This window comes from Drosophila ficusphila, unplaced genomic scaffold, assembly GCF_018152265.1.
Source record: "Drosophila ficusphila isolate 14025-0441.05 unplaced genomic scaffold, ASM1815226v1 contig_198, whole genome shotgun sequence".
NCBI lineage: Eukaryota > Metazoa > Arthropoda > Insecta > Diptera > Drosophilidae > Drosophila > Drosophila ficusphila.
The window spans coordinates 3,727,842-3,754,611 of record NW_025064092.1 but is presented as its reverse complement, the minus strand read 5'-3'; the positions used below and the strand labels follow the sequence as shown (position 1 = coordinate 3,754,611).

Here is a 26,770-nt window from a genome sequence, read left to right as displayed (position 1 = left end):
TTTACCTCTGACCTCCGTTGCTTATATTGGTGATCCTAATCCTTTTTCTTTTGGTGACCATTTCCTTTTTTTGTGACTTTCTAGACCTTCCGGTGGCCTTCCCTATGTTTTATGTAAGCTCTTTTTTTCTTTTGGTGACTCCAACTTCACTGATTACTTTTCTTTTCATTGTGACCCATCTCCTGGTGACCTTTATTGGCCCCTTAACCATTTCCCTCTGACTTCTAAACCTTGGTAATCTTATTTAAAAGAATTTGTGAACCGGAAAAGGGAATCCCTTTTAATGCTCTTGTTAAACAATTCAGCCTATATAAAGAATGCTCTTTTCCGCGAAGCAAAATTAACTAGTTAAGACTTACTATCCATCCGAATTTGTGCTTTTCTTCTCAGTTGTCTTGCGTGTCGCTTGAGCAGTCCTTGGGCAAAAGGTTTTTTTTTCTAAAAACGAGCATAAAGCCGATGAGAAATGCCCTCGGACTTTTGAAGTTGGCATCTGTTATTCACTATATAATTTGGTAATATCTTAGGTATACATGGGTAATGCTGATAGATTTGGTAGTTCTTAAAGACTTTGTTTAACAAAGCTAGCATTATACTCGTTTTTAAGGGCGTGCCGCCACCCATCAAACATGTTCCCAGGGTCAGTCCTCCACCATTTGACCATTTCGTGTGGGAAACTCGATGACCGGTAAGATTTTGCGCTGTTGATGCTGCGTGTTCTCGTCCATCAGACGCTGAATGAGATTGGCGATATCCTCGCGTTTCTTGGTGACCGTCAGCAAGTCAAACCAATTGCTCAGCTCATTGATGGGCAGTCTGTAGTCTCTGATCGGTTTGGTGAAGAACTGCTCGACATATTGCAGCAGATAGAGACCGCAATCGGTAAGATTCTCCTGCTGGGGAACCTTCACTCGATGTCCCGGCATGTTAATCTTGTTGAAGACACGCGGTTCCGCATTCGGTTTCTTGGCCCGATACTCGCAGGTGAGATAATCCCGGAGTATGACCATTACGCGGTTACGTGACACGCCCGGAAAGGAATCGAAAATGAGAATCACTGGCTGCTTGATCGGGTCATCATCGCCAGATAACTGGCCATCATCATATGGAATGGGACCCGGTAAGCTGGGAAAGCATATTATGGCGAGAATCCAATGGGCCTGATCGTTGAAGGGTATGATGATAAAGTCCTTGTCGAAGATATCCACCGATCGGGTCCATTTCTGCACCCTTTCGTGGCGTTTCTGAGCCGCCGTCTGTTTCATGTTCATCGGACGCGACAACGTGGTCAATCTCTTGTGGAAGAAGGTGCTAAATATATGCGTCCTATCGCGCTGAGCCTCTGGTATCACCGTGTTCTTCAGCCACAGCAGGTAGAAGTCGATTATGATATCGTTCAGATAGGTGCTGCGACTGAGGCACATATAGTCCTTCATGCTGATGCACAGACCGCCGGTGCCCGTCGGGGGATACCTCAACAGGGTCAAGTCCTCGTCGGCGGACAGTTGCCGTGGCTTTTTGTCCACTGACGGAGCATTTCCCTCGAGTCCCTGTGATCCATCCCCCGTCTCCGACAAACCCTCATCGGTGGTTGGCTCCTCGTCCTCGCTGCTCAGGAGCACCACGGGCGCATCGTCGAAGTCCTGACTGAGTAGGTACCTGCGATTCCTTCGCAGTCTTCGCTTTTCCGCCTGCTCCTCGAGCGTTTGCGTGAGTCTGCTAAACGGACAAGCATCTGGCAAGGATTTGGTTGGCTCAACTACACTAGGTTTCGCTGGCGACGAGGCGGTGGCCGAAGTTCCTTGGGGTTCCAGCTGCTTGGTGGCACCATCAATTCGTCCTGGGGATGGAGTTCTCCAGAATAACCGCTGGAATAGATTGCTTTCCCTTGGACAAGCGGTTTCTTCAACTGTAGCGCTGGGCTCCTCGCGCTTCCACCATTGAGGTGTGCTGTCAGCTTGCCAATTCTTCTGGGTGCCGTTCGAAAACGCCAGTTTTCCGGTCGTTTCCTCCAGCTTTAGCCTCTTGGGATCACTGGGAGCCAGCTTTTTCATCTCGACCATCTCGTTGTACATCTCCTCCGCCTGGGAAGCCATTTCGCCAGCTGGCGCTTTCATGATGAAGCCCACGGAGACGACCACATGGATGTTGCCACCGGGATTTTCTAGGCAATCGATCGTGGTCGTCTCATCGAACTGCACGCCCAACTGTTCGAGGATATCGTGGACCGTGCAGGACGAACCGGGCAATTTGAAGGTGATGACGTGCTGCGGACCACATTCGCCGCGGATCACCAGCATTTTGACGTTACGTTTATGCCAATCCTGGGCACTTTGATCGATCATCAACTGGTGAACCAATATCAGATAATCGTTGAGCGAAATCCGACGAACTGCCGTGCCCCGGGGAACAGGAAAGGGACATCGTTGTCGCTGCGTTGGCGGGACCTCCTCCTTTTTCTCCTCCTCCTCCTTCTCCTCCGCCGACGACGAAGACGACGAACTCGACTTCTTGCGTTTCATGATCTTTGCGCACATATATCACACGAATCAATTCTATTTACCACATAGACATTGTTCGATCTCCTCTAACGCTTTTTCGAGTCGATTGAAAAATCCCGGGCTGCTGCATAAATGTTTTTTGTTTGGTTTTCGGATAAAGATTTAACAGGTTGTCAGAATTTGGTTTGAATTTTTCGCCACACAATTAGATTTTTAATTTTATTTCTTAACTTTGGGCAATTTACCTCGAGCGGGAAAGACGGGTTTTCAGAGTCCAAATATTCGGAAAATTCGGATTTTCCTCGTTTGAAGATTTTGTAAACGGCGTCGAATCTTTAAGTGTTGCAAAACTTCAGCGATTAGTGGTGTATCCAAAAACATCTGTGCGAAGCCCTATCGATATCGTATCTCTACAGCTATCGATATGCCCTTTTGTAAACTTTTTGGTTCAGCTGCTTGTGGATTTTTTAGGGGATACATTTCAAATAAAAATAAATTTGTTAAAAAGCATTACAAAATAAATAAGAGTTTGCTAGAGTTTATAAAATTATAGTATTTATACAATATTTATATTCGTTTCATGTTTTGTCTTAAATATTTTTAACCTCAGGTCAAATGAGAAAAGTAATATTTTTGATTTCTATAAATGAAAAAAATTCACTTTTTACTAAATTACTATAATTATCAATTATTATTAAAACGTATGTTAGTACAATAATATTTATATGAAACCAAATAACAAAGTTCAAACAAACTAATTGTTTTGGTGAATGATTTCTGATTCGAAAACAAAATAAATTACTCTAAGGGTGTTTGTTGAAAAGCTCGACTTTGTTATATTCCCATTCTTAGCAATGGAACATTATAGTTTTGCGTCCATCAGCTGTCCATCCGATCGTCCACCTGTCCGACTTTAAGTCGTCAGTTGTAGCGCCTCACCACACGGATCGTTCAGAGATAACGTAACTAAATGTAAACAAAAATATTTTTGTTTTTGTTTTTTTCAAGACCGTCTTTATAAAAATAAAAACGGTTTCCCGCTGGCTGGTAGACACGTTTTCCGCAGGCCAAAGGGCTTGATTTCGCATTTACTTCTGGTTGCCAAGTGCAAAAATCGCACCTAAATCATATCTCACCAGTTGTCAGCAAGTTTGCCAAGATTTGTAATGAATTTCACAATTTTTCTTGGGTCTAAGGAAGATGAAATAGACTGAGACAAACTTGGTTTTATCTAATATTTTGGTATAAATTATATATTTAACGGAATTTTCTTTTATCAGTTTACGATTTTGACTATTTATTTTTATCAATAAATGGAGTTCAAAAATTGAATTTGTTTTTTTTTCGCTATCTGGAATGTTGTAGTTTCTAATGTTTTGAATTTTGCAACTTTAAATTTTATTTGAATTGTTTCTTAATTTATAAATAAAGTTAAAGCTTAATTTACAATTCCTTACCTGTTTAAATTTATTGTAAATAGTAATATTAATAAATAGTAATAGACTTAGCATGGACATAAGCCAATATAGGTACTTTCCATTACGGACATACACCCATTTTTATATCGATAATTTTTACATAAAATGTATTGCACATGAACATCATTTGAATACGAATAAAAACGTTTGCCCAACCGTAACGGACATGCGCACCAGTACAATTAGAACAATGGGTGTACAAGCCGAGTCCCTTACCAAAATTCCTATTGGACTACGGAAACTACGGGGGTAAACTGGATTCTTCATTGAAAAAGCCATTTGACGACAGTTCCTTAGAAATTCGTTAGTTGGTCTAACCAAAAATGTTCATAACTTAGGGCTACGAAAACATTGAACAGTTTCAAAACATCAATAGCTTACCTCGTGGAATTTTAATCAATGTTTAACGTAAGCCGTTGAGAAAAACGTTGGCCAATATAAAGTATCTGTTAGCTAGCTTGAAAAAAGCGTCCTCCAGCGGCCGAAATTTCGTTTGGTTCAAGTTCAGTCCGTTGACGTTCCGGTGGCGCTCTCGAGAAAAAACGAAAAATATAACTTAAAATATATATCGATATGCGATATTTTGGTCAAAAATATCGTTATAAAACAATTTTTTAAATCATCAATATATCGATATTCTTATACATTTTCGACATCCCTAACAACTGCGTTCGCGCCGTCGACGTCGGCGTTGTGTCGTCGCGCAACAACAAAAATAAAACAAAAAGCAGCAAACAACAAACAAAACAAAAACAAAAAATAAAACATAAGAACGTAATCCCTTTTATTAAAATCTACAGCAACAAAAAAGTGAGAACCCAGATTTGTCTTGTTATTTTTGTCGTGCAGTAGTAAATTCCTCGCTGGCGTAAATTGTATTATAATCAAATTGTTTAAGTTAATTGTAAAGATTTGGCCGCATCAAAAAGAAGCAGGCGAAAAGTGTATTTATTTATGTTTAATTCATGTGTATGTGCTTAGTGCTCTCTGTGTTTTTATTCTTTTTGCTATTATCCTTGGCGTGTCTGCCGCTCTCTATTTCTCTCTTTCGCCCGCTTTCTTTGTGCAACCCTCTATTATAGTTTTTTTTTTTTGCTATTTTGTTGAGTGCCAGATGTGTTCAAAAAAAGAGTATTAACCTTCTTTGCAAAATTACTTATATTTGTTTAAGTTCTTTGATATAAAACATTGTATGGCTTGATATTCTTGTAACATTTTAATTCTTAAAGTAAGTGCATTGTTTTTGCAGAAAGTAAGAGAGCAATAACCCTTAATGGATCTTATTGGCAAAATGACATATGTACATATGTATGTTTACTTTTACGTTAAAGAAGTTCCTATTGTCGTTTTTAATGTTAGTTGTTTTCTTTATTTTGAAGATTTTATAATTTTATTAAGTACATATTAATAATATATGTAGTATTTCTAATGTAGGCTTTTCTTTTAAGACATTTGAAATAAGTTAAACTACGGTTAAAAGGTAAAATAAGTAGAGCTAAAAAAAAAAATAAATAAAGACGATAGGCGGTAAAATAGGCAAATAGACAATTTCCCGCACAATAAAAAGTTTATTCAGCCGCTTTTCGCCTTACTCAAATTAAGATTCCATACATGATCAATTAATACCGCTTACTGTATCTACGAAACTATAAAAGTCTATACAAACCACATATGGAATGCTCGATTCCCTTTCCTTCGTTTTTTCCCCTGTTTGTTGTGTTTCGTTTTTCGCCGCTGGGCACAAATTTAAATTGATTTTTTCTCTCTCTGCTGGGCTGCTGTGCACATGTACATATATTTGTACGTTTTTGTTGTTGTTGTAGCTTTCTGCATGCTCATAATTGTTATGTTATAAAAAAGTAAAAGAAAGAACGATAAAAGAAGTGGGAGAAATGTGGCGTGCAACAAACTCAAATCGCCCGATCTCATTCCTCCCCGTTATAATCACCACTTAACACTTTATTAAGTTAACCATAACAAAAGGGCACTGCTTGTAAAACTGCAACTTTTAACCCTTAAGTGACCGAGTTCAAAAAAGCTGTTTAAAACGGTTAGATTTTAACTCTTGTCATACTCTTAGTGTCATTCCACCACACCAGAATATGTTTTTGTTTATACTTTTATTTACCACAAATTTTACAAGGCCTTTGTTAACTTACATAAATTTTGTTTTGATTTTCATCCATAATAACTGTATAAAACAATTTCAAAAACCTTTAATAGTTAAGGTTATTTTTTTGTAAACAAAATGTTAGTACTAGTTAAATGCAAAAATTTCAAATTGATGTAGTTTATAAGAGGAATTAAATTTTTTTTTGCAGCACAACGACAGGAACAGCCGACATACCCACACACAACTCGCACCCAAAAGACTGCAATCTGCCTTAACCAAAGGAGCCAGAGAAATTGGAAGGAAGGAACATATAGCGATTTATAGGGGAGCAAATCGAGTGGAGAGAGTGGAAGAAGGGGGAAGGGGAGAAGGGAAAGTACGCAGATTGATTCTAGCACGATCCGGATCTGAATCGGAACCAGCAATTGAATCGTTAACGGAATCAAAAAAAAAAAAAAAAAAAAAAAAACTCGGCCCCGGCAATTGAAATCGGGATCAAAATGAGTTCGTTCATCGAGCTGCTGGGACTTTTCCTGCTGCTGATGCTGCCTTTTCTCTATGAGACCAATCACATATTCCGATACTACTTCAAATTCCTGATGTACTACGGCATCGTATCCTTCAACTCGATCGTCCTCATCCCGGCCTTCCTAACGCGACCCTGTGATGTTCGAAATCTGCTGTGAGTATTCAAAAATAACCATTAAAAAATTGATGAGGCGTAAATGGGTGTTCATCTAAATCAATTAAGGTCTTGAGTAACTAATATTCAAATCAAAAACATTTAAATAAAAGGCGCAAAACATTGATCATTTTAAATAAAAATATTGCTGCAAGTAAACAACATTGTGCTAGAAAGTAACTTTTTTTTTAATGCCTTACTTAGTTGCTTACTAACTTTGTTAAGTATAGCTTTTGACTAACTTGATAGCTACAAAATAACATGGCAAATAAGGAGCTGTATTTTTGTAACGATTATTAACTTATCTTGATAAAAAAGGTAGGGTTGTTAAAAATTTAAGTGCAGTTAATTAGCTGGGAAGTAAGAGTGTCTTTAAATTATATACTCAAGCTCACGCTTTTAACCTTGACCTATTTGTTTTTAAGGGTCATTCACCTTTGTATTAAATGGATTCATAATTTAAAAGGCACACTTAGCATTTAAAAACCTGTAACCCCTTAAACAAATGGGTTTTTGATGAACTAAGACTTATTTATTTGAATCCATATTTAAAGTATAGATGTAATCTAATCCAACATTGTGTTCATGTCCCAATTTTTAATGCAAGTCAATTCACTTAATGAAACAATTTTCTAAACCCTCCCACGTGACTTGTTAACTTCTACCTTAGACCATCGACTGGGTCCCTCAAATTGCTGGTAAATAATGCAATGTACTGGGCAAGACAGAAAGATAGAGTAATTGCAGTATCGCCAACTTAATTTTGACCGAATGAAATGACTTATCTATGAGCCCAACGTATAAACTGGGTTATTGGGGTTCCCAAACCAATGACGGTTGAATTTTCGATTGGTCATTCTTCAAGAAAGGTTTTGGTTGAAATCCCAAGGCGACTGCGTCAATGACACATTCAACTTTAATTGGCTATCAATATTAACAAGGCCCAACTGCGAAGGAGTGACTGCAGGTGTCCGCAATGCACTCCTGGCCATCTGCCCGCCAAGGTCCAAGATTTTTCCAAAAATTTACCAATTCTTGTGCACTGCAAAAATATTTACAAGGTTTATTTTATTGAAAAAAACAAAAAAATTTATAGCAGCGTAACCTTTAAAGTTTTATGTAGGTATTTATGATTCTTACACGTTTTTATCATAGCCCATAAACTGTATCCATCAAATCAATGATATAGATTTATACCGCGATAACAATAGGTTTCACCATTTGCCACATCGGAGATTTAGTTTCTGACGAACTTCTTTCCAATTGGCGAAGCGCGATAACGAATTTATTACGTATTTATTGCACACTGATGGATATTTGTTGTTTCCTCTTTTGTTACTACGTCAAGTCAGCTGAATTTCCATACAGATTAGATCATAGAACATAAATAAATCACGTATTTTAGATTTCTAAAGAACAATCAAACAATTATAGAAAATTCATATAAAAGGAATGAATACAATGATTTCATTTATTTGTATTCTCCAATTTGAATATATATGTATATTTTTTTCATGAAAATAAAACATTAAAAAAGCACTATCTCTTTTTTTTTACATTTTAACCAAACATTTTTTCTACTTATACGATCTTTAAAAATATTAATTTGCATTCGAAAAAGCTGTTTTTATTGGGTTTTTAAAGGAGCCTCAAGTTTAAGTGTCATTCCAAGGACGAAGTTTTCGAGGGGAATCAAATTGGATTGTTGGGTGCTCGAGTTTCCAGGTGGATGGAAATGGGGAAAGGCGTCTAGGGAGCCAGGGAGCTTTTGCACGCTAGGGGAAAACCTGAGAAAACCGATTTTTGTCCCCACTGCGGTTTTCGGTGCTGGTTTTTTTTTTTTTTTTTTTTTGGTGTGCGGTTAGTGCACTTGCTTGAATTTCCCGCCACCTCAGCGATTTGGTCGACTCGAATAACCCATGGGATTAGGCAACCATGAATATTTGATATCGGGAATGGATTACAAGTAGAGGTTTGGAAGCCTAGTAGTCGCGCACATTCACCAACCATCTGAATCAATTATGCCGCCTTAACTATTTAATGCAGTTTATCGATCCGTTGTCGGAGGTGAGAAATAAACCAGAATTCCCGGTGTACCCACGCCCAACCTCCCGGGGGTATCATTTATATACGTACCGCTCCCGGTCTCTCTGCCTTTCGGTCGGTAATTACGTGACACGACGACTATGCCGATTAGGCCACGTGGGATGGATGGCCAGCCGAATGACATCCCGGCCGAAAGGGGGCGGAAATCAGAGCCACGCTTCGATGACTGTCAACTTGATTAGACAATATTACTCGTAAATCCACAATCGGCCTTGTTTGCCGCTGAATTCATTACGCTCAAATGATCGGTGTGGGAAATGTTTAATGACGTTCATTTGGGCACAGCGATACAGTCAATTTTTGTGGCTTTTAGCTAACTGTGTAATACAATCCGTGGCGAGAGAGGTTTTTAATTAAAATAAATTCTGAGCTTCATATTATTTATGAGCCACTTTGGGTAGTTGGTTCGTAACAAGTGTTTGCCGATGTTTTCTGTAAATCGGCATCAGTCTTATTATTTAAAGCTCTGGATATTTCGACACTTCTTAGGTTGCTGCATATTGTATATTTTTGCAGGGTCATAATAATCCTTAAAAGTTTTAATACATATTTATTATTTATTTTTCAGATGGGCGAGCACCTGGTGCCACCGCGTTTCAACGTTGATCGGTTTGCGATGGGAGCTGCGTGGCAAGGAGCACTTGGCCAAGGACCAGGCCTGCATCATTGTGGCCAACCACCAGAGCTCACTGGACGTACTCGGTAATAATCTGGGCTATAAATGGGCGAAATTACAAAGAAACCAGGGAAAACAGATTAATTCAATTAGATAATGGTTTAGCTAAATTAGTTTTGGTACTGAAATCGAATCAATTAAATGGTTTGTAGAGCTGTTTTGTCATTTAACCATTTCATATTTTTGACCTAATTTAATTTAATTATTGGAACTAATGAAATTAAAATGGTTTAAACTTATTCGTTTTTTTTGTTTTAATGTTTTCCTAAAATTGAAGCTAATGCTTTTGTGATAATTTAAAATAAATCTATTTTGTTGTTCACAAATAAATTAATATAATTAATTATTAACTTGAATAAATGTTGCTTTATTGCTCGCTATAATTGCTGCGAATTGATTCCACTCGCGGAATCTGTTTAAACGATCTCTTAATGTTCTTAACTAAATGGTTTCTCGCCCTTCACGCTTGCAGGCATGTTCGACATCTGGCATGTGATGAACAAGTGCACGGTGGTGGCCAAAAGGGAGCTCTTCTACGCCTGGCCCTTTGGACTGGCCGCCTGGCTGGCGGGTCTGATCTTCATCGATCGGGTGCGAGGCGAAAAGGCGCGCGAAACGCTCAACGATGTCAATCGGCGGATCAAGAAGCAGCGGATTAAGCTCTGGGTTTTCCCAGAGGGAACGCGACGCAACACCGGCGAACTGCATCCGTTCAAGAAGGGCGCCTTTCACATGGCCATCGACCAGCAGATACCCATCCTGCCGGTGGTCTTCTCCTCCTACTGTACATTCCTCAACGACAAGAAGAAGATCCTGAATGCGGGTCGCATTGTGATCACCACTCTGCCGCCGGTCAGCACCGAAGGTCTGACAAAGGACGACATCGATGTGCTGATGGAGCGCGTTCGCTCCCAAATGAGCGAGACCTTCAAGCAAACGTCGGCGGAGGCGTTGCAGCGATACAAACCAAAGACGAAGGCCGGCGTTCCGATCTCGGTATCTGTGCATCCTCCTGCATCCGTGGGTCCTGCAGGATCTGCGGCAGCCGCCGCCGCGGTGGCTAGCAGTAGTTCCGGCTATGGACAGCCATCGGGTTATGGAGCCGGTGCCGCCAAGGCCAGCTTGCTCAAGACGCTTTAGGCGACATTGGAGTTAAATAATCCACACACCCACTCATATCCAAAAACAAGAGAATAGACACCTCATTGGCGTAGCTGGAGGCTCCATCATTCAGAGGACATGTCAAGCTATTTACAGTCACATTTTTAAGGCCTATTTGGGATTACAAAGTACGAACATCTATAGTATGAGAAAGTATTTACTTTTGTGTTATTTTACCTTGTGAAGTCCTAAGTTTTAAAACCTCTTGTCTTTTAATTATTGCTAATTTAATTTAATAACAATTTGTTTAGAGCTGTAATATTTAGTTTTATACTCAAATACTCTACGTACGGTATTAAAATTGTTAAACAATATTTAATCTAGAAATTCAGTCGGTATTAGCATATTTATTTAAATCAGGAAAGGTTAATATCCGAAGTGAAATAATTGTAAATATTCGAGTAATCAAAAAATATGTAAACAACGAATTTTAAAAAGTTGCTTTCTTGTTTTTGTTTTTTAAATAGACTTGGCTGAAAGTATTTATACCTTACAAAACACTGCGCAAAAATCGATCATATTTAAATTTAAGGAGGTGAAATCCCAAGTAGGCCTATTAGAAAAAAGTTTTTAACATTTGTAAATCTTACACGCTTTTTCGCTGTATTGCAACTTTGCGAACTCATTTCTGCCTGTAATTGAGCATCATTTTGTAGATTTGAGCACTTGCATTAATACTTTGTTCCATCTAAGAGATTAAGAAAAAGTGTATTAAAAAAAAATATTTGACTTGACTCAAGAAATGTTTCCGGCTGCAGCCAAAGAACAAGAGCACTCACACACAAATAGTTTGGCTAACTAAATGGCACCAAAACGAGTATTAGGAGCAGTAACAAGCAAATTGCGACCCTCGACTGTCAGACTTTATCTTCTTAGGCAATACATACCAAAAACCAAACTAACAAACAAACCAAAAACATGTAATCTAACATGCACTTTGCAACAGGAATCGAAGAACTTGTTAAACTGAAAGACATTCGGATTATACAGTAGATATTGAATGTAAATTTGTCTCTAACAAATGTTATAGCAATTGTTATAATATTAGATACGTATCTATCCATAGATTTCAGTAATCCCTTTTGATATTTTCTTCCTGTTGCCGCGTGTAGTTGTTAGATAAATAAACCAAATACCTATATTATATATAAACTTATTTAAACATAAATTGTGAATGACTAAAATTGCAAATGACATTACATACGTAGGCCGACAAAACATGGTTGATTTGTGCAATCGACGAGCAGTTAACCGCGTTCTTTTAAAACCAAGCGTATTTTATTTACTAGACATTCCCTAACTAGGTTAGGGTCCCCATTAAAAAAGGTAATCTGATTCGATTCACTTTGTATCTTGTCTCACCTCACGGCATCTATGGAATTTAAGGGATCTTTAAACTAACACCTATTTATGTATTGTATCCAATTATATGCCATCTGTCTGGTGACGTGTTAACATAACTTTGTAAATACGATGCGGTTTACTTTAAAGACAAATCAAAAGCGATAAGATGACGAAGGCGAAGGAAACAATTAATTACGAGTATAATAAATATTTTTTTTCAAATATAATGTTTGTTTGATTTTGGCGGTGGGCTTCGCTTTGAGATTTCCCCACGGACTCTGCTCATTCGTATCTTTAAGATTTGTATCTTATCGGATCGTTAAATATTACCAATTGAAATGTGATTCCAAAGGCAACACTCTCTTTTGAAAAATCAGTTTTTCATAGAGATTTGCTAATCGCACTGATTAATAGTTTCCTGTATATTATTTTACGACTTGCAAAGCAACTGGCCAAGTTGAAAAATCAATAACGCCAACAACTTTAAAATGTTTGAGCTCAAACAGTTGAAATCTAATCGTTGATTTCATAAGCAACCTTTGATTGGACCAATTTTACCTATCTTCCCAGATAATGTACAAGTAATCAGATAAGAGAATCTTATTTTGGAGGGGGCATTGTCCATTGACCTACGCTTATCTAAATGCAATGTTTAACTTAATTGCTATAGTCCCAAAAAAAACATGATAAAGTTTTCATTTCTATTAATCTTAGATTTTTGTAGCCAGAAAATATGCCACAAATTCAACATTGCTTCCCCCAAAAAATAAAGAACTACGATGTGTTTAAGCTATTGTGAAAATATTTGTATATTTTTGTTAAAATTTTTTGGTATTTAGAATTATTATTATTATAAAGTATGCATACATGATTTTGGATTTGCCTCTTTTGCTAAATTATCTTTAAACTTTTTATGACATTGGTTTCCTTGTTTGTATTAATTAATAATTTTTTTTTAATTTTTCTTGAAGATTTCCCATTACACGCTCTTGTTATAACTTCGTTTTGGATTACATTGAAAATTGTCAAGTTTAATAGTTTTGTTTTTGTTTTTCGATTTGGATTTTGGTTGGTAAGGTTTAAGAAATGTAAAATATTACCTGCTCTATGATAATTATATCAATAATAAAGATTAATAACTTCCAGTCTGAAAGGCAGGATATAAAGCTCATGGAATACATTTTGAAAGCTATCTCTTTCCTCTTAACAAGATTTCCTATCTCTTTCATGTTCACGTTACTGAAATGACATACTGTTATGAGCTTTATAAGAAATGTATTCCCTTTATATGGACAAATTTTAAATTAATCTATTTTACATGAAAATTAAATAAATTTTATCAAAGTAAAAGAAAATTCCAGACATTGTAATCCTTGGAACTTTATATCCTGCCTTTAGTTAATCTGGATTATAAAAACATTTTGTCAAGGATCTTTGGGTCCTGCAAATGGCAAAGCGTTTAAGCTTAGGAAAAAGTTTTTCGGTTGTTTCACAACTCTGCTATCTATAACTAAAGACGATCAAAAACAAATCAAATATGTTTTCGAAATATTATCTTCAGATATTATTCGTGTGATTTGTTCGTTATTAGTTGTTAATTAAAGCCAATTTGCATTTGTTAGTTGAGTCTATGTTAAAAATTTGTTAAGCGCGCTTCGAATCTGCCTTTTCTCATCATCTTTTCTCGATCTTGTTTAATTAAAATTTGTCATTTGTCTTATTCGATACTTGGATTGATGTATGTATATATATATTTTTGTGTATATATATATATATATATATATATATCTGTTATGGATCATAATTGGTCAGATGTTGTGGCATATTGAATTGTACATTCAGTTAATTAGTTGTTTTCCTCTTATTCCGTTTCTCTCTGAGCTTCATATCGCTTTTCTCGAATTTTCTACTTGATCTGAATAGTTTCACCATATTATGGCTTATCATCATTTATTATTTACAGTTGCGTTTATGCATTTTAAAGCAAACATAATTTCACAGCCGTACTCCCCTTTTTTTCTCGGATTTTCCCGCATTTTATCGTTAATGTTAATTATTATTTTTTGCTAGATGTGCCTGTCAAGTGAAAAAAATTTGACCAACTTTCGCTTTTTGGGTAGCACCTATACTCTATATTGAATTTCACGGATTCCATTTAAATTTGATGTTCTTCTTGGTTTGCTGGTCCTGCTATAACTCTAGATTTATTCGCTACGATCGTAGATTGCTATACTCGTATATATAGAAAGAGACGGATCTGGCTTGAGAGTCATTAGCCTAGAGTTGAAACGAGATCTAATCTTCTTGAAGGGGTTTTCCTACATATCTACTAAGCTTCGCCGAAAGTTTTCCGCTCTCCGCTGATTATGCAATCGATTTATCCGAATGTGAAAAGTAAAACCTATCGAGCGAACGAACATAGGAGTAGGTTTTTGTTTAAGTTATTCTTATTAGTAGGTATTATTATTATTAGATCGTTAACAGGTTTACCTTGGGCAAATTTCTTACATGAAACATGTGTTTATTTTTTAATCGGTTAACTAGTCGTATATGCTAGGCTCTTTTGCTCTCGATTACATTACCTAATTGATATATATATATATGCATGTATATATATAGAATTTGATTCAATATGACTGGAGGAGTGTGTGGTGTGCGAAGTGAGGAGTGTGTGTGTTTAATTCATTTAGCCTACGATAAAATTAGCACCAATGCAAGAGATAATGATTCATTCGTGTCCGTGTCTGTTAGAATATTTTGGAAAGAATGTTGCCAAGATATGTGTAATTTACTACCGTTTTCTAAGATCGAAATTCTCCATCGAACTGCCCCTACCGTTCATATATAATGTATTCAATGTGTCTGGTTTCCAAAAAAAATTCAGCTGGCAAGCCATCGATTTTGAACTCTTTTTAAATGGGTTTTAATTGTTGAATAATTCAATCGATATTTTGTCAGCTCTAAATGACAAAAAAAAAAAAACATTTAATAGGAGCAGGATGTGGAGATATAATGTGATGCAACGTGGTGATTTTTCTTAGTGAATTTTCAATTTCAATTTGATTAAAAAACCTATCTTTCTAGCCGAAGTCGCCTTCATTCAGTTAGCTAAACACTAATCAACAATTTTTGATCCGATACAAAGAGCTATACACTCTTATGTACAATATGCTTACATCGATTTCCATATCTGTATACATATATATTTTCTATATATATTTCTGTTTACTATAGAATCTTATGAGCTAGAGACTGTCTTATACGTTCGCTTGATGAGTTTGTTCTGGTTGCTTGGTGTTGCTTACTCATGTATACTTAGGTAGATGTAAATGTATATATGCTATATATCTGCTGGCTCTACCGATTCGATTCTGATTCGGATTCGGATCACATTGAAGGTATTCGAGAGTGTTCTGCAATTAAGGGTTCATTTTCGTGCCTGTTCCATGGCCCTTTTTGAAATTATTATTATTGTACCTATTTGAAGTCTGGGGATATAAGTGAAAACCTACGCATCGCAATTGCACGATGCCATTTGCATCATCTAAGTTAATGCTCAGACATATCGCTATCGATATCTGGCCGGGGCTTTTGCTTATTACACTGTAATAATTCTCGAGAGAGTCCTACGCTTTAGGAGCAACAAAACAAATAAAATGAGGAGGTTCTGATTTCGCATCGCTTAGCTTCGCCACAAATTGATCTCCATTCCTTGCTATTTGACTTCAAGTTATAAGTTCAGGAAGCTGTTGCCCAGGAATCCCAGCATTATGGTGGACATGGCGATCGGGGCGAGTTGCACATTCGAGGCTGTACTGTTCCCGGCCAGAATCTCGGCCCTCTTACGCATACGTTCCTGTGGGGAGATTTATTATATATTATATATATTATATTATACATAGACGTATAGATTGGGCACTCACCTGGTACAGTTTGTCCTCGCCGGGTGGATCCAGGCACTCGAACTCGCAGCAGCGCTCGCCAACACGGAAGTTTTTGCAAAACTAATTTGAATTACAAAAAAAAAAAGGTATTAAAGTTTTAAAATACATTTTCAGTTGGTTTTAATAAAAATAAATAGGTTTGTTATGTGAATTGAATTTAAATAAAATAATTTCAAAAGAATTATTTATTTTTAAAATAAGTTCAATCCTTATTAAACTTGAATATTCTTTTTGTATTAAATCGTTGTTAATATGTTGTTTAACCTTTACAGTTTTTTTCCCCTTCCTAACACAAACATGAATTAGAGCATTATGAGCAACTTGGTGATTTTATATATAATATTACATTTAAACCTAAAATGTTGGATCAAATATCCACACATAAATTGTACTATTTTGTTAATTATTATAATTTTTAATAATAGCAACTATATTTCCAACTTGTTCCCAGCTTTGTTTATTTGGTATTAAAAATGTGGTATATCCACCATAAATAGGAAGTGTAGTAGTGGAAATGGAACTCACGTAGGGCGGATCACAGTAGATGGCCTTGCACCAGAGTGGTTCGGAGTGGTAGCAGACACAGAGGCTGCAGACCCCGGGTCCCGGGACGTACAGCATTCCGTGGTTCACCTTGTTGCCCTGAAAGTCAACGCAGTCCTCCTCGAGTGCAGCTGCAAGTCAGAAATCATTCATTAATAGGCTGAATTCATGTGATTAACAAAGAGATAATACATAGTATTTATAATGCTCCACTTTAATCCGGCTAGTCCGCCGCTTGATCCCCAGATCAGCGACTATCAATTTAAGTGTTCTGGGGTCAAATGCTGGGTCACTCGAACTGAAAGCCAGATAATTCGTGTTTTGCGCCGTTTTCTATTGGACTGAATTGTACACTAAATTGCCTGATTTTCTAGACGTCTGTTGGATTAACGAACACGATTGAAACATAAGTCCGGCTGGGATTTTGTGAATGAGTTATATTTATATTTTCAAAGGTTTTTAACAATTTAAGTTAAACTCTTTTCTAGAGAACAATGCAATAAATAGTAGAAGTAATCCAGATACAAATTTTAAAACATGTTTAAAGAGTTAACCTTTGCTGTATTGCAGTTTTTGCTTTCCATATTTTTTTGTGTAAGAGTTTTAAGGTTTTTTTTTGTTTCCCTTCTCTATTCCCTTAACATATTACCTGTGTTACAATTCAAATTCAAGGGGACAGTGGCACTGACAGTTGGATATGTTTGGGGACAGACAGCTGGCAGATCCTTGAGGGCTGTGGCCAACGCTCGACGAGAAAGTGGGGGACATTTCGATAGCTTTTCAAAAGCTCTGAAACATTCCGCAACATGCCTAGAAACCATGTCGATTTTGTTGCTAGTGACGTAGGCGCAGATTCGCATTTGTTGCAGGCTCGAAGGTGCGAGTTCGAGCCCCAAAACCACGAAATGCGGATACGCTCGTTAATGGGTCGCGTGCTACACACAAAACATGGCAAATTACCACCGCGTGTTTGTAGTTTTTTATAGTTAAAATATATAAATATAAAGACAACAATACTACGTTATTTGAAAAGTGATTTATTTATTGTGGGAATAACTAATTCTTTTTTTGGACTATCCTACCTAAATTGAGATGAAATAAACTATATTTTATTATGTTAATAATATAATATGTATATTATTACATATTATTTTCGCCAATTGCAAAGTCTTATACAAAAAAAGAAATTTAAAATTTATTTCTTAAAAGTTAAAAGATTTTTCAAATGTTGAATTCTATTATTACTTTTTATACCAAAAAATCTTATCTTTTAAATAATTAGTTATCAGTTTTGTTATAGAATTTTAAATCCTATATCCCTTGAATCATTAATAGATTAAATCCTTTTTTCAAATACGAACGATTTTTAAAGTATTTGTTGCAGTGGAAGCGTCGGCAAACGATAGCCAAATTTTCCCTCCTCTGTTTTTTCCGGCTACTTTTTTTCGTTTGGCAGCTTTCCTCTTTTCTTTTTGGGAGTTGCAGCATTGGAAAATGGGAGTGGAAAGGGGGCGGAGTGGCGTCATTTGGGCGGAAGCTGCAGTTGTTTGTTCAATTTGTTTGTTTGCCCTGCATCGCGCTTTTCCCTTTTCCCTTTTTCCTTTTCGTCCTCCTCACTTTTCTGCCCTTTTGCTGTTTTTCACGATTTTCCGCAGGTGCACGTGCTGCTCGCCCTTTACACTTCTTCTGCCGGGTTTTTCGCCGCTTTCCCATTCAGCATTCTCATTCTCATTTTCCGTGCTCTCTCTCTCTCTGTCTCTCTCTTTCTCTCGCTTTCCCTCGATTTTCGCTGCTTTCTTCTTTTCTCACCTTCTCTTTTATTCGCTGCAGTCCTCCTTTTAAGATTGCTGAATAATTAAAAGCAAACGTTCAACTTTCGTGCGCCAGCTGTCGCCCAAACAATTTAGCTGTGTCCTGGGTCAAAGTTTAGCGGGCCACCCCCTCCCCACCACCCACCACCCCACTCAACCGCCCCACTTTCACTCACCCTCTGTTTAACCTTCGCCCTTCTTGGTGAATACCCCACACTGGGACAAAATCGTATTGGCCAGTTTCCCAAAATGGAAAAAGCTGTGGGAGGTCTCTCCATTGCTTTCTATTAATATAAAATTAGAAACTAAGGCGGCGTGAACTGATTTACTGAAAATGCAATACGCTTTTGCTTTTGAAATTTCAGAAAGAGATTAAGGAATATTACTTTTTCCTCTCAAATGAATTTTTGAAATTAAAAATTCATTGAAAAATGTTAAGAAATTATTAAATACATTTACATTTTACTTTATTTATATAGCAAATCAATTAAAATTATTTTATTTTTCCCATGAATTTCTGCAGTAGTTTCTTTTATGTTTTCAAAGTGTTACGGTTTTCTTTTGTGTTGGAAAATGCATTTCATGGCAGCGGCTGCTGAAACAGGGCCAGCATTATTTTACAATTATGTTTATTACTTTTTAATGCACGGCGTTTTTCATTTCCACCTGACCCAAGAGTTGAGAATCCGGTCGACGGACATGGTTCATTTAGGGGTTTTTTAAGGGGGTTTTGGGAGGGGTTTTTAGGGGGTTTTCGGTGCGTTCAGGGCCGCGGCTCACTTATAAATAACTTTTGTTGTGACATTTTACAAGGCGGCCCTCCATCTCTTCAGAAACATCCTGCTCAAGTGTTGTTGTTTTTTATTTTTTGTTCGTTTCGGCCAGGGGAATTCATCCGAAATGCGCTTAAATTGGACGAGTCCTTTGTTCTATTTCCATGGAAAATCAATTTCCGCAGCATTAAATGGCGCTGCCTGCAACTTCGTGACAACTAGCAATTAGGAAATTAGCGGAGCATTTTACAACTGCACCAAATAATTAGTTCGAGTTCGAGGGAGACGAGTAAATTGAGGCAGATGAAAGTGAGTGCACTCAATTCACAATTCGGTTTCAATTGGCCAGCAATTGAGTTTAATTTATGGGATTTGCTCGATTGACGCTGCCGTGGGTTGTAAATACATATATATATGTTCATATGTATTATATAGTATATATGCGAATGCATGTTTATGTGCCAGTTGCAATTTGTTTTCATTTGGTTTAGTTTCGCTGGCAATTTATGTCGTTCATTTGAAATCCTCGGGCATTTAATGTGCATAATCTCATTTTAATTCAGTTGGTGTTCCTCTTCAATTCAGGGGGAAATTACTACAAGTATCCATTATAATTGTTTTTATTGGTTTTATATTGATTTTAATTTGGGTTAATTATTAGCTAACCTTTTAGATATAATAATTTAAATAAGTTCATTTGAGTAAGTGATTTGGGAAATCATGTACTAAAAGGTGTTTAAAAATGTATTATTTTTTCTTTTTCCTAATAACTTTTAACTGTAGAAATACATTTAAATTGATAATAATAACTCCCCTAAAATAAGTAGAAAAAATCATTTCATATAAATGGCCAACCAAATGGAAATGTGAGTGTTTTGATTTCAAGTGTTCAAATAAACCGTAATCAATTTTCAGCGGAAATGTGGAAAGTGAACTTTCAATGTCAAACGCCACACGCCACTTTTCCGAACTTGACTAGAAGAATGCTACAAAGATTTTTCGTTCTTCCTCATCGTGGCCAATTCAAAATGCTAGCAGGCCAACAACAATCAGCCACTTTCGTGGGAAAAAAAATTAAATGAAATGCACTGCCACAGTTGCAGCGTTGTGTCGAAGCAGTTCATAAATGCCCAGGCTAAGGAAAGGCAGGGAAAAGCAGGGGAAAAGTCGAAGGGGAAGGGATGGCAAGGGGAAGGGAGGAAAGTGGGGGTGGCAAAGCGGCAGGGTCACGGTGGCATCGCTGAGTGAGTGCAGCCATCAAGTTTTCCACTTTTGTTGCCTGCTTTGTGGCTCGCTTTGGCCACTCTATGCACAGAAAATAATATTGATATATGTATATATTTATTTCTAATTCATGGATAAAAATAATTGATTGTTGCAAGAAAAGTTCGGAAGAATATATCAATCTTATAGGTAATATACGTGAAAAGTTTTCTAAAAAATGTATCCTATCAAGAGTCACCTAATTCAATTATGAAAATTAATAGTAATAAATAGTCAAGGCTTTGATATATTTTATTTAATACTCTGTCAAGTTATATTGGCAAGTTGGGAGAGTTTAACACCGACCTTTTTAATTAAAAAAAACACTGCCATCATTTTTATAACAAAATCATCATTACTTTTACTGCTCACTTAATTTTCTTTCAGCTGTAAAATGTGCTTTCTTGTTTGGCAATCAATGGTCGTCACTAATGCGGCTTTTCCAAGTGCGGGGAAGTGGAAAAGCTCGTGAGAAGCGGCTGAAACATTTGTGAACATTTGTTTTGGTCAAGTCTCGACTGGCGAATTGCTAACGGAAGTGAAGATTATAAAACCATTTCGAATGCCATTGTGCAGTGTAATTAGCCCGGTCACGTCGTCGAACCCCCTTCCTCCCCCCTTTTTCCTCTTCTTCCCTTTTCCCCCCTCCGTTTTCCGTCTCAAGCAATTTTCCCTTTTTGCTCATGGCTCTTGTTTTCAGCCCGTCAACGTGTCGTATGCGTAATGGGCCTAGAGGAACGCTCGAAAAACGTGTACAGTTTCATTCGAGCTTGAACTAAACATTCGGATGCTTAGATAACTAAACTACAACTAATTGAAATCAATTAATCCACAAGGAAATCAAAATGGTTGAAAAAAAGTTATGAATTTTAGCTCACAATAGTTGCATACTAAAATAAAATAATATATATGTGAATGCAATTTTATGTAACTAGGCCTACTTTTTTGAAAGACTTTTTCACTTCTGCCTAATGACTGCACTTTCTATACATTATTATTTCGATTTGATATCGCTTTTTTTCAAGTATGCTCTTGTGTGTGTCCACAATGGGTGACTCGAGACTTAAGGAGCCAAGGATGAGGGCCATTGGATGACCCTGATTGGGTGATTCAGGCCAAGATTAGCCGCCGCATGGATCGATTTGCCAGCCGATTGCATCGCTGTCCATAATCATCCATTGGCGATGGCATCTCGGGCCTCCCAACTCTTCTTGTCACCACTCGACGGTCGATTGATTGCCCTGCCATCGTCATCGCCATTAGGAGGAACCAAAAATAAAAACTAACAACCCCCCGTTCGGGGTAATTAGCTGGAACGCAACGCTCCAACATCGATCGGAGGGCCCTTTATGTAAGCGTCAGTAATAGGATATCGGTTACGTTTTTTTTTTCAATACAACTTTTCAATACAATAAAACAGCAAAATCTATCTTCGTTAGAACCTGCATAAAATGCTTTAAAACCATTGTATTAGGCAATTTTCTTCCATGTTTCAAGGTCTATAAAAAAGCTGCATACCAGCTGTTTCAAATTTCGGGTAATACTTTTTTTTTCAAAAATATTGTTCGGATACCCGTTAATGAAAATGTTGCATATCAGCAATTCGGAGCCTTTTGCACTGAACCCCTTTTCATATTTTAGTTTCTTTTATTCCTGTGCTTGTTGTTCTAACATTCTAATTTTTATGGGGGACGTGGCCAAACAACCGTGCACGTTGCATGTGCAAAGTCAAGGTTGTATCCAAATTACTAACAATGAAAACTGCTCAATCGGAAAAACATACGCGGCCGGCAAAAATCTATTTGCTTGGCAGGACCAAATATTATGTATACGGCCAAATTTACAATGAACCACAATTAATACTCTTAAAATATTATTCCACTGTAAATACATTTGACTGATTGTACTGCTACTTTTTTTTTTAACTTTTTTGTTCCAACTGCCAATTATTTATGGCTTGACTTCAGCTGGCACACAAAAGAAAAAAAGAATCATCAAATTTGATTGAGCACTGGCAAGGTGAGGTACAGTGGATACAGTTTTATAAAAAAATCATAAATCTAAATAGTTAAATAAAAACTCTTAAGATTAATTGAAACGAATTTCAGCCTGCTTCCGTTTGTTTTAAATAGCTAAATAATTAATTTGGCACCCTGGAGATTTGCTTGAGAAAATATATTAAACCGAAACTGGCACTCTAAGAACGGCATTAAGGCAAATACATTATTGATCTAACTCGAAAGGGGATTTCTACAAGGGAATTTTCACTGTAATAGGCAGATTTATTGCCGACTTACGGGCGCCTTAGAAACTGGAGTGTCGGTTCGGTGTTGGCAACCTTCGATATATGCAAATTTCGACAGAAAAAAAAGGGGAAATATGAAACCAAAGGCAGGCTGACATTGTTATGGCAAAAATTCTGACAGCAGCAAAAAAGGATGGGTTTTCTCTCATACGCTGCGAATTGCCAATGTTACTGTGGATAATCGCGTCATTAAAAAGCCATTCAAACTGATTTGATTAGGAAGCTAAGACAAAGAAAGACCGCCATAATAACGGCGAAGGAATACATGTCCATTGGGGTGGACCTCAGTTTCTTTGGTATTATATAAGTGAAGGTAAGTGTGGAAAGAAATACATTACGTATACGCACTGATATCCCTGTTTAGACTGACTTATTTGTGGTGATTGTTGGCGGTATCATTCTTATTATTGGTAGTTAATTTTAAATAAAACTGAACTAGAAATTATATATTAGTTAAACGTTTGAAACCAATTCACACAGAAGCGGTTGCAAATATTATATATATATTATATTTGTTTGGTCGTTTGAGCCCAACAAACTTCTTTTATGGCCCTCTGTAATTTATGCATAACAATAACAAATAAAGACCATTAAACATTATTCGTATGCCTCTCGTTGTCAAGAAAAAAATAAAATAATAATAACTATCCGTAATTAATTGCCTGAACAAAACCAGAAAATTTGCCTGCCCAAAAACAACTCTTGTTATATAGAAAATATATGTTTTGTTGTCTTCCCTTAACTTTTTTTAATAAAGTTACTACTTGAGGATCTGACTAAGTATGCACTTTATGAAGAGTACAAGGTATTCAAAATACAAGCTAATCTTCAGTAATTACACCCATGAACCACTAAAAAGGTCCTTAAATCATCTTTCGATTACTACTAAATAACTAAAAGTTATTTCTTAATCATTTTGGTGACTTGACTTAATGGATAACCACTTAAGGAGGAATTTTACTTATATGGCATACGCTTTAAATGCTAAATTACCTGTAAAGGGGCTGAGGCAAGCCAGCAGGCAGAGGGCCAAAAGAAGAAGCCGGCCGACAGAGTCGGTTGGCAGCCACAGCGACGTCATTGGTGGCAGCCACGCCCCCTGCGAACGACTGGCCGCCCTTAGGCGTTGCATGAACGATTGTTGCTGTTGCGATTGGCTTTGCTGTGGCAGCAGCACAGTTGTTGTTGTTGTTGTTGTTGCTCTTGTTCTTGTTGTTTTTGTTGTTGGTGCTGCTGCTGCGATTGCTTCAGTTGCTGCTTTGCAGCCTCGTTGACGTCGCCATGTCGTTTGGGGCCCATTGATTGTTATTGCTTTCGTTGCAGTTGCAGTTGCTGCTGCTCTTGATGTTGCTGCTGTTTTGATTGGTGTTGCTCCTGGCACTGCTGTTGCTGTTGTTGCTGCTCCTTCAGTTGCTGCTGCTGCTGCTGCCACTGCTGTTATTTTGGGGCGCCACGTCGCTGCTTTTGTCATTGTCAGGCGTTGATTTTGAACTTGGCGGCGGCGACGGCTGTGGGAGCTGCACTTGCAGCAAATATTTCTTGTTGCCTTGTTGTTGCTGTTGTTGTTGTTGCTCTTGGTGTTGCAGCTGTTTATTTTCCTTGTGGTGCTGCAATTATTCTTCTGGTGTTGCTGCTGCCACGAATGTCCTTGCACTGCTGGGGTTTCATATTGTGTGTTTGTAGAAAGGTGACAGATTATTGGAAACATAATCAATTTAGTGTTGTTGTGGCAAGAAGGAAGTTCTAAGATTTTCAAGGGAATTCTGATTATAATCTGCTCTATAACTTCTATTCTTCACCAAATGTTTATATAACATGACAGATTTTTAAATTGTTTTAAATATGAAATTTTAAAATTGTAAACCTTTTGTTTAAAACATGTTTCATGATATATTTGAAGATACTGTTTAAGTAAAACATTTTCAAAAACAAACAAAAGTGTGCCAATCACCATCTTTAGTTTCCACATTTTATTTAAGTGTGTTATTTTTTTCTAAGGCCATTTTAAAATGATGCACATGGTCGAGTCCTTGAAACTCAGCAGTTAAATCGACTTTCTCCATAAAGATGTAAGCCTAATTGCTTCTGGGTTTACATTATATCTGCAAGGAGGTCTTTAGTTTCTGCCCACTGTTCTGGTCAAAAAGTTTTTCTGCATTGTGTCGACAGACAGTTTTTGGCAGCAATTTCACCTCCGCCTTTCCGTGTGTGTGTGTGTGGGTGTAAGTGTATGTGTTTTTTCGGGGTAGGGGTTGGCGTTTTTGGGGGGTGTTGGGCGGCGGATCAGCTGTTCGGCGGTTCCGAGTTTGGCAGCCGAATTGCTTGTTTACAAAGCTTCTTGCTGCTTTCTTTTATTTTTCTTTTTTTTTCTTTGCCACGGATGAACAGATTTTGGCTCTTTGCGGTTGCCAAAAACAGAAAATTTGAACACACCCACACACACACACACAAGCACACACACTGCGACAGATGGGGCGACTTTAATTCGAATCTTATGAATTATTTGCATGCCTTTGGGCCAAGACAACGACAAGTTCGAGTTTCACTTCACGCCGTTTTATGGATTTTCCTCCTTACAAGCACACACATACACACTTCCACTTACACTCGAGCACACACACACACACACACCTGGCATAAAGGGGACACGCATACGCTCATTGATTTTCCCTTTTCATTTCTTTTCCTTTTTGGCTATTTTTGCTATTTTCAAGGCTCTGCTACTTACATCTCACGTTAAATGTTTAACTTTGACACCAACAAAATTTCGCACGCAAGCACTAAAAATACTTGAAAAAAAAATAAAAACAGGGAAATGTGAGAGCAAAACACAACGTAAATTTCCCAGCCACAGCAGCAGTGGCAACAGCAACAACAATAACAGCAACAACAACAACAGCAACAGTAGCAGCAAAAACAGCAACAACAACAAAAAGAAACTGCCCTTCAGCAGCGATTTTTTTCTATTTTGCGAGTCCTTTTTACAGCCTAGTGTTTGCTGATTGCTTTTTGCCCAGCGTCTTTGTTGCCTTTGTTGATTTTGTTGATTTTAGCTGCCATTGCTGCCATTACTGCCATTGCCACTGCTGCTGTTGCTGTTGCTGTTGCTGCTGTTGCAAGTGTAAACTTGGAACCGTGCCGAACACACACTCTCTCTCTGTTTGTCTGCTTTACAATCCGGGCAAGATTCCGATTCCGCTTCCGATTCCGATTCGGATTCCGGGTCTGAATCCGGGCAGAACCACCGACTGCAGCGTGGGAGAGTCGAGAGCCAACTGACGGCGGCGCTGAGGCTGCGCCCCACCAAATGTTGCCGCCGTCCAAAACAGCAGCAACATCGCAGCAGCAGCAGCAACATCTAGAGAACCCAACAGCAACATCTAGAACCAAATGGCAGCAACATCACAGCGCAGCGCAACGTGTTGCAAGCTTTTGCTCGATTCAACTACGGACTTTTTAGCTTTCAAAAACATTTGTTTCTTTACTGCATTATTTTTGCAAAGCGATGGAAAGCTATTCATTTTTCGACATTTCCCGATTCCCGGCTTATGAACGCAAATCAAGTTATCGGAAAATTAAAAGAGCTTTTTCAGGAAACATAAGTTATACTCAGTCAATTTTAAAACCAAACTTGTACGATTCAAATAAAATATAAGTTAGGCGTCACAATTTAAAACTAGAGAGGAAGTGTTCGTTAATAATTAAAAATATAGTTCAAAAACTTGGAAAGTCTATGAAAGTGGTTAGAGAAAATTTGAAAAGATAATTAAGTTAAGAAAAATCCTGGCATTAGCAGCGCCATCTATGGGGCATATTTGAAGAAGAGAGAAGGATAAGATGGCCAATAGCGCCATCTAGATTATATGCTTTAAAACACCGTGTGAATATAAACAACTACGTACTTGATCGCAACATTTTTCCGCATTAAAATAAATACATAGTTATTTTGTATTTGAAATCTTTAATATTGTCAAAGACTAAAAATTAATAAATGTTGTACATTTGTTCCCCATCTTTTTCACAAATGAAAACGCCTTTTTTTTAATAAGTAGTTTGGAAATGATTTTATT

At 37.4% G+C, this 26,770-nt stretch overlaps 3 protein-coding genes across 11 annotated transcripts; 1 reads left to right on the top strand and 2 right to left on the bottom strand.

Annotated features, from left to right (window-relative positions):
- Positions 1–21: 21 nt before the first annotated feature.
- Positions 22–2,852, bottom strand: LOC108095572 (ubiquitin-like-specific protease 1C). 2 transcript variants are annotated; one of them, XM_017196722.2, is made up of 2 exons: positions 2,747–2,852; positions 22–2,625 (listed from the first exon to the last, which is right to left on the bottom strand). In XM_017196722.2, the coding sequence occupies exon 2, from the start codon at positions 2,535–2,537 to the stop codon at positions 642–644; it is 1,896 nt and encodes a 631-aa protein (XP_017052211.1). In that variant the 5' UTR covers positions 2,538–2,625; positions 2,747–2,852; the 3' UTR covers positions 22–641. The 2 variants fall into 2 exon arrangements, with proteins under 2 accessions (XP_017052211.1, XP_017052212.1); XM_017196723.2 differs by having other exon boundaries at positions 22–2,622; positions 2,747–2,846.
- Positions 2,853–4,632: 1,780 nt separating this feature from the next.
- On the top strand, positions 4,633–12,285 carry LOC108095593 (1-acyl-sn-glycerol-3-phosphate acyltransferase alpha). Of its 2 annotated transcripts, none has more exons than XM_017196756.2 (4): positions 4,633–4,789; positions 6,301–6,774; positions 9,449–9,582; positions 10,029–12,285. In XM_017196756.2, exons 2-4 carry the CDS (start codon positions 6,593–6,595, stop codon positions 10,694–10,696), a joined length of 984 nt encoding a protein of 327 aa, XP_017052245.1. In that variant the 5' UTR covers positions 4,633–4,789; positions 6,301–6,592; the 3' UTR covers positions 10,697–12,285. The 2 variants fall into 2 exon arrangements, with proteins under 2 accessions (XP_017052245.1, XP_017052246.1); XM_017196757.2 differs by lacking the exon at positions 4,633–4,789 and adding an exon at positions 5,100–5,207.
- A 560-nt stretch (positions 12,286–12,845) lies between these two features.
- On the bottom strand, positions 12,846–25,963 carry LOC108095585. 7 transcript variants are annotated; one of them, XM_017196746.2, is made up of 6 exons: positions 25,845–25,963; positions 25,429–25,489; positions 23,694–24,356; positions 16,531–16,679; positions 15,985–16,065; positions 12,846–15,917 (listed from the first exon to the last, which is right to left on the bottom strand). In XM_017196746.2, the coding sequence occupies exons 3-6, from the start codon at positions 24,169–24,171 to the stop codon at positions 15,792–15,794; spliced, it is 834 nt and encodes a 277-aa protein (XP_017052235.1). In that variant the 5' UTR covers positions 24,172–24,356; positions 25,429–25,489; positions 25,845–25,963; the 3' UTR covers positions 12,846–15,791. The 7 variants fall into 7 exon arrangements, with proteins under 7 accessions (XP_017052235.1, XP_017052234.1, XP_017052236.1 ...); XM_017196745.2 differs by having other exon boundaries at positions 25,849–25,963; XM_017196747.2 differs by having other exon boundaries at positions 23,694–24,353; positions 25,851–25,963.
- Positions 25,964–26,770: the final 807 nt, after the last annotated feature.